This window comes from Thunnus albacares, chromosome 20, assembly GCF_914725855.1.
Source record: "Thunnus albacares chromosome 20, fThuAlb1.1, whole genome shotgun sequence".
NCBI classification, from domain to species: Eukaryota; Metazoa; Chordata; class Actinopteri; order Scombriformes; family Scombridae; genus Thunnus; species Thunnus albacares.
In genome coordinates this window covers 22,201,739-22,214,878 of record NC_058125.1, presented here as the reverse complement: position 1 = coordinate 22,214,878, position 13,140 = coordinate 22,201,739, and the positions used below count along the sequence as shown (strand labels likewise).

General features: G+C 41.6%; 1 protein-coding gene across 2 annotated transcripts in view; it reads left to right on the top strand.

Annotated features, from left to right (window-relative positions):
* LOC122971089 (vesicle-fusing ATPase-like) overlaps positions 1–11,409 on the top strand; it is a 31,168-nt gene extending 19,759 nt beyond the window's left edge. The window contains exons 15-22 of one of the 2 annotated variants that reach the window (XM_044337558.1): positions 18–151; positions 454–520; positions 640–719; positions 2,594–2,728; positions 2,998–3,111; positions 7,466–7,521; positions 7,750–7,822; positions 9,345–11,409. In XM_044337558.1, coding sequence (XP_044193493.1) covers positions 18–151; positions 454–520; positions 640–719; positions 2,594–2,728; positions 2,998–3,111; positions 7,466–7,521; positions 7,750–7,780 — 617 coding nt within the window. In that variant the 3' untranslated portion in view covers positions 7,781–7,822; positions 9,345–11,409. Of the gene's footprint in view, positions 1–17; positions 152–453; positions 521–639; positions 720–2,593; positions 2,729–2,997; positions 3,112–7,465; positions 7,522–7,746; positions 7,823–9,344 lie in introns of both variants that reach the window. The other variant, XM_044337557.1, reaches the window with a different exon arrangement.
* The last annotated feature ends 1,731 nt before the right edge of the window (positions 11,410–13,140 follow it).

Sequence of the window (13,140 nt, the reverse complement as noted above, 5' to 3'; positions counted from 1 at the left end):
TTGTTCTTCTCCGTCAGGCCCACCTAACAGCGGGAAGACGGCGTTGGCAGCTAAGATCTCTGAAGACTCTCAGTTCCCCTTTATCAAGATCTGCTCCCCCGACAAGATGATCGGACACTCCGAGATCGCTAAATGTCAAGCTATCAAAAAGGTAACCGACATTTAAAAAAAACATCTTTTACAGGTTAACTAGAAAGTCTTGAAATATAGAAAAACAGATTTGATCATCTGTAGATCTGGAAGAGATTGGGATTTGTGCCAAAAGTATGTAAACATGTGGAAATTGTATCTGCAGCACTGATGCATGTAAGATGGCAAATTTAATGGGGTTCATATGGTAGAAAATATATTTACAGACACCGTTCTTAAATCCTTAACTCCTTAACAAGTAAATAATAATGTAAAATTTAATCTAAAACAGTTTTTTTGCCTTGATCTTTGATTGTTTGATAGATATTTGAAGACGCTTACAAGTCACAGCTGAGCTGTGTGGTTGTGGATGACATCGAACGTTTGTTGGGTAAGACCTCAGTTTACATAGACAAACTACCTAAAAACATGTTGAATCATATTCTATTAATTTTATTCCTATTTATTAATATTTCAATATGCTCTGTCTCATTTCTGCCTGATGTTCAGACTTTGTCCCGATCGGCCCTCGTTTCTCCAACCTGGTGCTACAAGCTTTGCTGGTCCTGCTCAAGAAACCTCCTCCGAAGGTAAACGCACACTCTGTTTATTTCTGTTGTCCCTCTTGTGGTGTTGCTAGTCCTCAGGTGGCAGAAAGAGGGCAGCAGATCTTATGGATGCCAACGCAAAGTCTTGTGAGGAATTGTTGGAGGTCTTTGGCTGCAACTGGCATGTGTGAGCGACTGTGTGTGTGAGTGTATGGTTATTAGGGAGTGTTTTTTGGTCCAGGCCTGTTGTGCTCTGAGTGAATGGTGGTGGTAGAGACCCATTTCTCATAGTTTCTTTAGTTGTAGTTTGTGTGTGTGTGTCTGTTGTTGATGGGTTTGTGAATGAGAGTATAGCCCACTATATGGCTGCATGTGCATGAGAAGTGGCGCGGGGCCTGGTGTTGAATGCCTGGCTGCAGTGCTCCTCTGGGGTTGTAAAGCGCTGGGCCCAGCGGGGTGCCTGGGGCCGGGGGAGGCCAGGGGGACATGGAGGAGAATGGGCTCTGTGAGAGAGCCAGGACCTGGCAGCACCGCCGCCTGTGTGGCACCTCATCTGCATGCAGCATCACAACCCCCCACGCCATGGGGGGGCAGCCGGCAGCCATAATCCCCCTGTCTACTCGCCACTCCTCTGCCTCTCCTCCTTCTTCGTCGTCTTCTCCTGGTCCTTCTCCAACTCGTCAGCTTACTGGAGCGACATTTCTTTCGCTTCTCTTCCTTTCTTCTCCGCTCATGTTTGTCTTCTCTTCTATTGTCTTCTGTTGTTTCCCGTGCTGTTGTCCTCTCCTCTCCTCATCCCTTCTCTTTCCTCTCGTCCTCTTCCTTTATTTTTCTCTGTGACTTGAATAAGCACAGAGAATCCACGATCAATATTCCCAAAAGCTCCGATTTACTTCGTATCACATTATACCGAGAGCATCCTCACCTTTGTGCTCACTCTGTGGCACGACAACACTTCAGCTCAACACAGGAAACATGAAGAAAGTGGACTGCTTAAAAACCCTCAGGCCATGAGTTAGCATACCCTGTTAAAATTTATACCACCAGTCTACAGGAACATGAAAGGAACATGAGATTTTACAGGATTCTTCTCACTTGGCTAATCATCTATTTTAATTTCCTCCCTTGTTTTAAAAAGGCTGAGCTATGAGGTTCAGTTCAGTTCGCCTCTTTAACTCATAAACACCCCATAGGATGGTGTACACGTATGTTTTTATGCACAAAGTTTTCACAGTTTGACGATTTGACATTTGATGTGTTCAGTGTGGTTATATCACATCCTAAGATTTCAAGATTTTTTTTTTTTTTTTTTTTTTCTTGCGAGCTAAAGTAGTAAATTAAAGTAAATTCCTTTCAGCTATATTAAAATGGCAGTGAAGTATTGAATTTTGAATGCGTACCAGGTTCATCTCTCATTTTACGATTTTGGAGTCTTTATGTCTACCCCACTATCTCTTCTGTTCCTCTACGCAACTGTCTCTCTTCCCAGTTCATAATCAAATGGATAGTTGAGTAAAAATGGTCAAACCACATAATGAAGCACCCTCTCCATTATCTGAAGATAATTTAAGGCTACACTTTGTTGTAAGATTTCTTTCATTTCTGATAAATAACGTGTTTTTTGTGGTAATGTTTTATTTGTAGAGCTCGGGATACTGTTCTTTGTTTGCACTCATGTCATGTAATGTGTAAGAAGTTAAGTTCATGTATGACAAATGTTTCACCACAACAGTATTTCTAGTTTACTGTAAGTCGTGAGTCCATGTGGGCTGGACACGTGTGTGTGTGTGTGTGTGTGTGTGTGCAACGAACTGGGAGAGAATCCAACCCCTCTGACCCTGAAAAGGAAAAGAGGTAAAGAAGATGAATGAATGATAAACTTTTTAAATCTGAAGTCATATCTGCTTCTCTTTCAGGGTCGTAAACTGCTTATCATCGGCACCACGAGTCGTAAAGATGTCCTCCAGGAAATGGAGATGTTAGATGCTTTCAGCACCACCATCAACATTCCCAACATCTCGAGCGGCGAGCAGCTGGTCGATGCCCTGGAGGTAACGCACACTGCATACACCTACACATGCGTACCGCCACACTTTTAATACACTTTGTCATACACCAGATGCCACCTTCTCTCTCTGTCTCTCACACATCTTCAACCATAAGACACTGACAGGCAGATTTGTCACAGATTTTTGTGCAAAAGCATTAAGATGATAAAATATAGCGTAATATTTTTATTTCATGTGTAATTCCTGTATGCATTGTCCAATTTAAATATTGTATTTGTCTAGTTTAATCCCTTGCTGTTTGCTCCCCACAGCTGCTGGGCAGTTTCCAGGAGAACGAACGGGCCAGCATAGCTAAAGTGGTGAAAGGGCAGCATCTTTCGATCGGCATAAAGAAGTTACTCATGCTCATTGAAATGGCGGCGCAGGTGGGAGAGATATTTCCTTTGTATTTGCATCTTTTTAACCATGCTAACGTCATGTCGGTCCACCACTTTCATTTATACTGAAATATCTCAAATAACTTGGTCACTGCATGGTCCCCTGAGGATGAATCCTGATGACTTTGGTGATCCCCTAACTTTCCCTCTAATGCCACCATGATTTTGATATTTGGTGGTTGGTGGTTTTGAGGGAAATTTTATGACAACTAGATGGTCTGTCATGAAATTTGGCACTGACATGCATGTCGCCCTCAGGCTGAATGGTAATAATTTTGGTGATCTGCTGACTTTTCATGTCATGTCAAATTTCTGTAAAACTGCACTTCTTTGTGTTTAGCACTACTCAGCAAATAGTAGTGTGTTATCACTCTGAACTAAAACGTTAAACATGGTTAACATTAAACCTGCTAAACATCAGCATGTTAACATTGTCACGGTGGGCATGTTGCCATGCTAGTGTTAGCATTTAGCTAGTATAGCCTCACAGAGCTGCTAGCATGGCTGTAGACTCTTAAAATTGTTTCTCTCTAACATCAGGTTTTACTGGTTGTTCACATGATAAATGCAATGCACTGGTGGTTTCAGGCAGACTTTGGTGTAGGTAATTTGTGGAAGGGCAATAACAATCATTGCATTGTTACCCATTCAGCATCACTTCACACCTTTTATCCTCAAACACAAATTTCAAATTGGCTCAGCCTCGGTATTATGTTTTTATAATAGTGCGGTCTGAGGCTCGCAGGCTGTCCCTCCTCTTCCTTGACATCTGGTCAGCATTCTCAAGAGTCAACAGAATCTGTCTCCGTCACAAAAAACTGTCATCTATTAGCTGGAATGAAAAACAGTGTGGCTTTGCTGATGATTTGTTGAGCAGAAGGATCCAGTACATTTCTAGTTCACAAACCATCCTCCGAACAGTTGAGATCCAATACATTCATAGTATTGAAACCATGTTCTGCGTAGCTTTCCAAGTCACAGTCTCGTCTTGTGATTCAGAGGAGAACAATCACACACACTTCCATGGTTTTGGTGTACCTACAATTTAGAGCAAAATCCATAAAGAACGGTCATCCCAGAGGGCCAACACACATGTACATTAAACCCATCCAACTGTGGAAACAAAAATGAAAACATAGACCACCGAGTCAGAGCAGATTCTTGGCTTCTTTTCAACACAAGTTGTATGTACTGTGTGTTGATGTGTCAGCGTTGTTTTGCCCGCCAGAAGCTCTGAATTGACTTTTTATCCAGTTTTAGGACACGTTTTTGCCGTACACTTTGTGGATCTTGGTAATTTTTAACTGTATCTTTCAACCGGATCAAGGATTTTAGTCATCGGACGTCGATCTTAATTTTTTTTAAGAGCCGTTCATAGTGGTGACATTGAACGTCCTCTGTCTACAAGACAGTGTCAGAGAAACATGGAGTTCTGGGTCTGTTTGTTTTGGAGAGGACGTGGCCATAGAGGTGACTTATGTGGACTGTTCAGCTCCCAGAGTCCTGATTAGGAAGGCTGGCTACGTATCACCGTCTGTATGTGGAGAGACCGTACCCCTGGGAACAGTGTGGGAATTTCAGCTGCTCTAGTAACTTACCTGTGGATATTACTCCTGATTTCCTGCTGCCAATGGAATTTGAATATAGTGGCAACTGCAGTAAGTTACACATCTTTTATAGAGACTTTTGGGATTATTGTGTGTCCTGGACTCCCTGCAAGTGAGCTGCCGTCAGCGCCCACGTCAGACTAGCTTGGCTAGGTTTGTTTGTCTTTAGCCTGTGGCTAAGCTAGCCGACCAACCTAAACAACTAAAATCTTGGCTGCGTGTGGGAAATGCCTGCGTGCAGACTCACAGCTGAAAGACAACATAAGAGGGCTGAAGGTGGAACCTCAGAAAAGGTCTCCTCACCATGGGTGGCAACCGACTCTTACGGCTGATCTCCTGGCTTTAAAGGATGAAGTGTGGCCGATTCTTGGAGCTAAACCCAAGTCCCAATCGTGCTCCACTTCCTGCCTCCCGGAGCTGTGAGTCCTTGTCAGGAACAACAAAGGCTGCAGTAGATGCTCCAGATGCTGAGCAATAAGTTCCAAGCCTTGGACGAGGTGGATTGTCCACGTTCACCAGTTGGACACCTGCCAGATGGTCATCTCTCCTCTACTCTTGTTGCTGGTGGTGCCGCTGTGCAGAGAGTGCTGTGTTCGCCCAGTCTTTGGGGCAGTCCAGACAGGGTGTCATTGCTGATGGCCACCCCAGCCCCCCCCCCAATGCTCTAGTGGTCGGCACATCTATGGTCTGGCATGTGGTGGTTCCCCAAACGCAAACGTTTTGCTACCCAGGCGCCTTACAGCTCCTTCAGCAACATACCGGTAGACTGGCTTCCACTGTTGTTATTCATGCTGGAATCAACAACATCAAACTTCAACAATGTAAGAAACTCAGAACGGATCCTGTCAGCCTCATTGACGATGTCCTGGACTCTGGTAAACAGCGCGTCATCTCCGACCTCCTCCCTGTTTTGGCTTTCAGCCGGCTTCATCAACTCCATATACGGTTGAAGGGCTACTGCCTGGGAAGCTGCATCCCCTTTGTTAACAACTTTACCTCCTTTCTCAACTGGCCAGAACTCTTTAAACATGATGATCCGCATCCTAACTGCACAGGATCCCACCTTTTGTCCACAAACATTGAACTGACTCAACACCCCTGTAAGTCCTGTCTCTCATCTTCTTGTTAACTCCAGATGAGATTGAATGGTGTTCCTAATATTTTGTCCACTCCATTAACATACATGAGATATTAGGAGCACTTTTAAATATAATTAATTCCAGTACACCACCATCACCCACTATGACCTCAGTAATGAAGATAAAGTAGAATTATCACCTTTCTGACAATGTCAACAAATACTGAAAACATATAAGCTTTGTAAATGTAGAATTTATGGCAGAGCTGTTGCATCAGAGCACACAGGTGTTCCTAATAAAGTGGCTGGTGAGTGTATGACGTCATAGTGATGTCATCAGAGACGGAAAGTGTGCGGCTGTGACCGAAATCACTCCCCACGTTCTCTCATTTTCCATATAAAAGACACTCAGTCGTTTATTCTATTATGAGCATTAAATTATATATCGGACATCTATGATTCATCATCGTTTTTCATCATCGCTGGCAGGTGATGTGTCACACACAACCACATAAAATGGGCTAAATATAGAGCACCATGCAACAAACAGAGAGTGATCTCAGACACAAAATAAATGAGCGTTTAAAAGATAGAAGAGTGTCTAACAAAAGATACTGTTGAGTTGCATTATGGGAGGTGTAGGATCTTGGATTTTGGAACGTGATCCATATCAGGAACAAGTCAGGATATGTCAGTTTTTGCTGGATCAATTCTGTTTTTAAATCTGTTTTAAATCCTCCAGCCTCATGGAAGCGAAGTCCTACACTGCTGGAGTTCTCCTTTAAAAGCTTAACTTGCGGGACATGATTCATTTCCAAAAGGCATTTTTCAGTCGGATCTTGAGTCAGACGTAGACATTTGAACCTGAGCCTGACAGTTACAGTCGGTTCTAACTGTACTGGGACGAAATACAGGATCCGAAGCATCTTTTGTTCACTGCAGCTTCTTCTTTAATGCTCCCGAGACCAGAACTTTCAATCTGCATCCCACAGTGGCCTCCAAATACTGTTTTGTTTACTAAAACAGGTAGGAGACTGACAGCAAGCATCAGCAGCAGAAATTGACCTAAATCTGACTGCCGGCTGGTGTTAATCTCTCTTCCCCCTGACTGCGTGTCTGTGGTATGTTGACGACGTGTACGGCCTGTTTGTTGAGGCTGGATGCTGTGTAATTGCTGTGGTATGCACCAATGCAGCCATGTTTTCGCACCCTTTTGCACACACACACACACACACACACCATCCCCGAGCCTGAAGAAGTATGAACCTGTGTTTGCCGAGACATGCTGCAAACAGCCGCGCAGCCACGCACTCGCACACATTCACAGTTTGTCTTCAGTCTTTATCTTTTTTCCTCTCATTCCAACGGTTCTCTCATGTCTTAACTCCAGTGGCTACAGGCAATTCCAGACATACTGTAAGTTATTGCATAGGCTGCCATTAATTTTACTTCCTCTTCCCCCCCTCCCCCCTCCCCCCCTTGTCCCCCCCTCTCTCCCTAAAATCCTGTTTGTACAAACTGAAGCATGAACTCCAGGACATGCCGCTGTTTCAACACCTCGCTTCTAAATTGGAAGTCAAATTAATCCAAAAGTAAACAATGTTATGATATTGTACGCATGGAAGCACTAAAACATGACGCGTCTGTCTTTCTCTAGATGGATCCCGACCACAGAGTCAGCAAGTTCCTGAGTCTACTGAATGATGAAGGAGCGTAAGTATTCTTTTCCTGTTTCTAACTACGCGACTCCGTCGAGCAGGTCTTCGGTGACGCTGAACACTCGCACCCACGCACACATCCGTCACCTAGTTTTCAATCCACTTACCAGTCTTCATTTACTAATGTAACACAGAAGGGGAGAAATGTCGACAGAAGCAGTAAACATTTACATTTTAGCATCGTGTCAAGTGTGATTAATATATTTTGTCATTTTTCCTGCAGACCGGGTTTTAATAAGTTTGCAAAGATCTAGACTCAGTGGAGCCACGTAGTGAAAAAGAGGCATCCTTCAACGGTAAGACTGCGAGGCCTGCATCAGGTCACATTTTCTACTCAGTTTTCTCTGTAAACTGTCAGTTAAGTTTAGTAATTTATACTTTTCTTGCACTGAATTAACGATGTATGAGAGTAATCAGGTCAGGTTCACCTGGATGGAGGCACAAGGTCAAAAAAATGTTTAAGGTTAACAGAACAGGAGACTCATTATTAAAATGACCCTAGCTTTGTATTTTACTGTATATGTTCATAAACTTCAATATCAAAACTTGTGCAACTAATCTACATCTACAAAGAATTATGAAAAAATATGGTAGAGAGGTTTTTCCACTTCAGTGCTGTAATATACAATGATTTTGATTTAGATTCCACTGTTTGATTTTGCATTTTGCACATAACTATAGCTATTTTTTTTCCTCAAAAGCCACAAATCTTACATTTAAATGTTTAATCTCCAGATTGCCTTAAAGGAATAGTTTGACATTTTGGGAAATTCGCTCATGTGCTTTTTTGCTGAGAAGTAAATCTCATGTCTGTTAGATAAATATGAAGCTACAGCCAGGAGACGGTTAGCTTAGCTTAGCACGCAAACAGCTCAGCGTACAAAAACCAAAGTGTAAAAATAAAAAACTCAGCCCCTAAAAAAACTGCAACATGTTGTTTTAACATCTTGTTTTTTGTATGGATAAAACAAAGGAGATAATCAGTGAGCTTTAGAGGTGCTGTGTATTGTGATGTGGTGTATTTTGTTATGTTTAGATAGCTAGGCTAGCGGTTTCCCCCCCGCTTCCAGTCGTTATGCTAAGCTAAGCTAGCTGGCTGTTGGCTGTCGCTTCATACTTGGTGTCAATCTTCTCATCTAACTCTCAGCAAGAAAGCAAATCACAAATAAATCCCCCCCAAATAATTATTAACAATTGCTTTCATCTTGTTATTATCTGGATATCTCTGGCTGTCTATAGAGAATATAGATTGTTAAATTCTGAGCATAATGAGAGTACAAATGGTTTAAGTACAGCACAGGTGAGAAGGGTACAAATATCCACACTTACTTTTTATTTTCTGTAGGGTCCCACGTAAATAATCACAGTCAGTGTCAGTGCAAAGTCTCACAAAACAGGATTAGAAAGTTAAATATAACTGTATATATTACCCTTTACCTCTGTAGTTCTTATTTCAATCTGTACATAAAAAAATAAATATTCAGTTTAGTTATATGATACATTTATGCAGGTTAATAACGGGCTAAATATCAGAATATATTTCATAACACACCAGTTATCGGGCTATCTCACTAATTCTGCTTTGTGAGTCGCACCCCAGCGGGACGGGCTGCCCTGGGTGATGGAAAAACCCAAAACTTGAACAACTTTTCAACTTGCAGCGAGAGCTTTGCTTCTCATCACAGCCTCGGAGACTTATGGTACAGTTAGCGCACAGAGTGCATAAAAATAGGTCGACTAGACAGGTGCTCTCTTGTGGCAGCATGTCTCCTTTGCCTGCCTGTCTCTTCTCACTTTTATTTGTCTCTCTTCACTCAGTTGCTGAGGAACGGAAGCCTGAAAGAGGCTGGCAGAAGGAAGCAAGCGAGAGATAGTTTCCATCTCTCTCTCTCGCTCTCTCTCTCTCTCTCTGCATCCTTCCTTCCCTCCCATCCCTGAAGCTCTGCGTGCTTCTCTCTGCACTGCAGCAGCCAACCAGGCAACCCTCTCCTCCTCAGCACGATGTGGAAAAAAACAAAACAAAAAAAAAACAGTGTAAATTAAGACAAATGAGCTGTGTTCATTTGTGTATATTTCAGTTCCTGAAGATCAGTGCTGTTATCTATTTGTGATGCCCTTTAGCACTCCATTGGGATTTTATACATAAAAAAGCCAAGGTGAAAGATACACTTCTACGGCAAGTACACGTGCATGCACGAACACTAATTAAGATACTGTTTGTTTATATCGGCCTGATTTCTGTGCACGGATTTGTAATCTGATCATTCCAGGACATGGTGGCTCTGTGACTTAAAGATTTGTTCCTATCATGTTGTTTACTTGCTTGTATCAGACCTTTTTTTTTTATTTTATGAATAAATTAATTCTATTACTAATAAGAAACACTGAAGTATCTGGACTTTATAATAAAAATGAATGACCGCCAAACATTTTAAAGGGAAGTTATCTCACACACGAGGGACTTCTGCTGCTTGAGAAATGTGTACGCTGCTTTCAGCCCAGACGGTTTGATGTATAGTATAAAATCCACAGAGGAATATTCAGGCCTTCATCATTTAGTGGAAATTGCCCAAGTAGCCCCAGAAAAACATCTCTCAATTTACCGTCTCTATAGAAACCAATACTGTTTGTTTTGTTTTTTTTGTTAGTATTCTTCTAATAATTACGATTATACCAAAATCATCAGAAGGCGTCTCATAATTATGAGAAATTTGGCATCTCATGAAGGAAGCTACACAGACGTTGGCGGTTAAAGAATAAGTTCACATTCTTTGATGTCCGTCTTACTTAAAAACATTAAAATTAACACTCACGTTGCCCAAATGTACGTCGAAACAGAACATTAAAGATTCTAACGCTGGGGACCAAAGTCCACAGTTGTTTCGTGCAAAGATTCATCCTCGAGTTCAACTTCAAGCTGATGTGAGGCTGAATTTGCCAAATCGAGTGGGTATCTGTCAAAGTTGAGTCTTTTTTAGCGCAAAAATTCCCTCCTATTGTTTCCCAGCTTCAGTGTTTCCTCCACTGAGCTGTGGTTGAGTTTGGAAAATACCGGCTTTGATTTCACCAACACTGACTGCTGAAGCCGCATGTTAGCTTTCTGACTAAAACTCTGTGGTGCGTTCCATTCGAGTCTGAGGTCGGAAACTTCCAAGTTGAAATAGTCAGAATTCAGAGCTCGAAATCGTTTCACGACTCTTTTTAGGCAGAGAAAATGACTACGTGGCCTTCAGTTGATATTTTACCATTTTGATTTCATGTTTATTTCTCGTCTTCACTTCTCGGTGAAGTCGAGGTGCCTCGAGTTTCCGAGTCGGAGCTCCGACTTTGAGAGCTGCTCCCTCATACGTTGTCAAGTACAGCAGGAGGTTTGTCCCCCATCATTTATATTGAAATCATCTCTTCAGGACCAGTATGGACGAGAGGAATGAGTACAGCAACCAAGAATGGTTTAATTGTACATGTGAGTTGTTTTAAGACACACTTTAAGAAATGTGAATCTGTCCTTTAACCTCCAAATCATCTTTGTTGGGCGAGAAAACACTGCATGCCAAACATTTACCGAGTAGCTACACGTGTGTCGGCTACAATGACAGTAAAACCGTTGGATGCAGATTTCTGGATCCAGTGTGTAATGATTGTAACCCAAAGTATCAAACATATTGTTTCATGTTTCATCTTCCTCATAACCGTGCTTGTGGTCTTCTTCTTCTGTATTTGTTTTTTTAAACAAGTGAAAATAAATAAAAACAATCCAGTGATAGTGAGTTATTAGCTGTGACGTTTGCATTTCTGTCTGTGTGTAACTCAAGAATGTTGACTTTTCACCTTTTTGTAAACATATTGCAAACTAATGTAATAAAAGTGGATAATATGTATCCTAGATTCTATATTTCTATATTTCCAGTATGTCCTGGATGATTGTGTCGCCTCATCTGGATCCTCTCATCATAAATTATAACCAGTAAAATGTAACTACTGTATATAGCAGGTTCATTCTTCAATAATATTACATATTGATGCTTCATTTAATGTGTTATTTGATATATTTCTTACTGTTAATACGTCCCATGAAAAGACCAAAACCAACAGTGTATTAGTTTGTCAGCCTCAAGCGCATCTGTTTGACATTTATGACAAAATTGATTAAAAACATTGAAAATGGGTCATAAATATATCATTTTTATTATGTTTAGGGCTCAGTACTTTCCTAAAGCAGCTGGGTGCTGTAGTTTTTAAAGAAAATATTAGTCAAACTGGAGTAAATAGTAGTTTTTGGGGACTATTTTTAGCTGCGGATTAACACACGTTTGGAGCTCTGGTGTTTCTAATAGACAGCAAAGGAATAAACTTGATCAGATTAGACATAAACAGACGATACTTGTCAGCAGATCATTATTGGTCTTTTCATAGGATTTGTTGACAATAAGAAAAATATGGAATATCACAAGATTTTAATGGGATTAATCTCGTACCATATGTGATACAACTTTGGAAGTGATTAATAGATCTGTGATGAAATATCTGATCATAGTTTACAGTCACAGTCTGGAGTTCACTTCAGAAGAAAGTTTGTGCGAACGTCAATAAAAGGCAAAGAAGCAAAAGCACGAGACAGTTTTGTTCTTCAAATATATAATCTTAGTTCAGTCATACAGATATATACATTGTATAATAAATAATATTTATAAAAACATAACATTTACGATTATAAAATAAAAAGGGAATTATTCACTTTAAAACATTTGTACAAAACTTTGGATATAGCGGGGGACGGGAGGGGAGGGGAAGGGAGGGGGGAGTCGGGGAGTTTGGGTGTGGGGGGGTGGAGGGGGGACACTGAACACAGAAAGGTAGGCCCAGGTAGGGAGGGCTGTGTAGAAGATGACGCAAATGCTAAGCTATGTCACAAAGAGAGGACAGCCTATACACTACGGGGTAACTTGTATTTTTGTTGTTGAATATAATTAATAGGAAGCAGGTGGGACTGTCAGAACATGTTGTGTGGAAACCTTCTCAAGAGTTTTGTTCCACCACTGTGAAGAGCCAGCCTGCCATCCATCCATCCATCCATCCATCCCACACACACACACACACACTTCTGTTTGTCACTGGCAGCCGTCACACACACACACATTCACATCTTGCACACATAAATCACCGGGCTCTCGATGACGTTTCCCAAAAACCTCCTCCTGCTTAATGTTCTCGGAGTCAGAATTCAAGAATCTACATGAGCTGGAAGTCTTTTCTGTCCACCCAGAAATCACAACTATTTTCCTCAGTGATCTTAAAACCGTTTCCTCTTGTTAAAAATCGCAAGTCGGAGCCAACTCGAGAGGCTGACAGCCCTGCTTCTGCATTATAAAAAAAAAAAATATTTTGAGTAAATTACAGTATATTGTTTTTCCAATATCTCCCAAAACCAAAACAGCGAGGCAGAGGGGTGTTTTTTTTTGGGGGGGGGGGGTGGGGGGGGCGGGTGTACTGACAAGAATACAAGTTCATAAATCAGGCTTCTTTAAAACCTCAACTGTCCAACTGAGGGAGAAAAGTATGGAGAGAGAGAAAGAGAGAGAGAGAAGGAAGAGAGGATGTGAGAGCCAGTCAGATC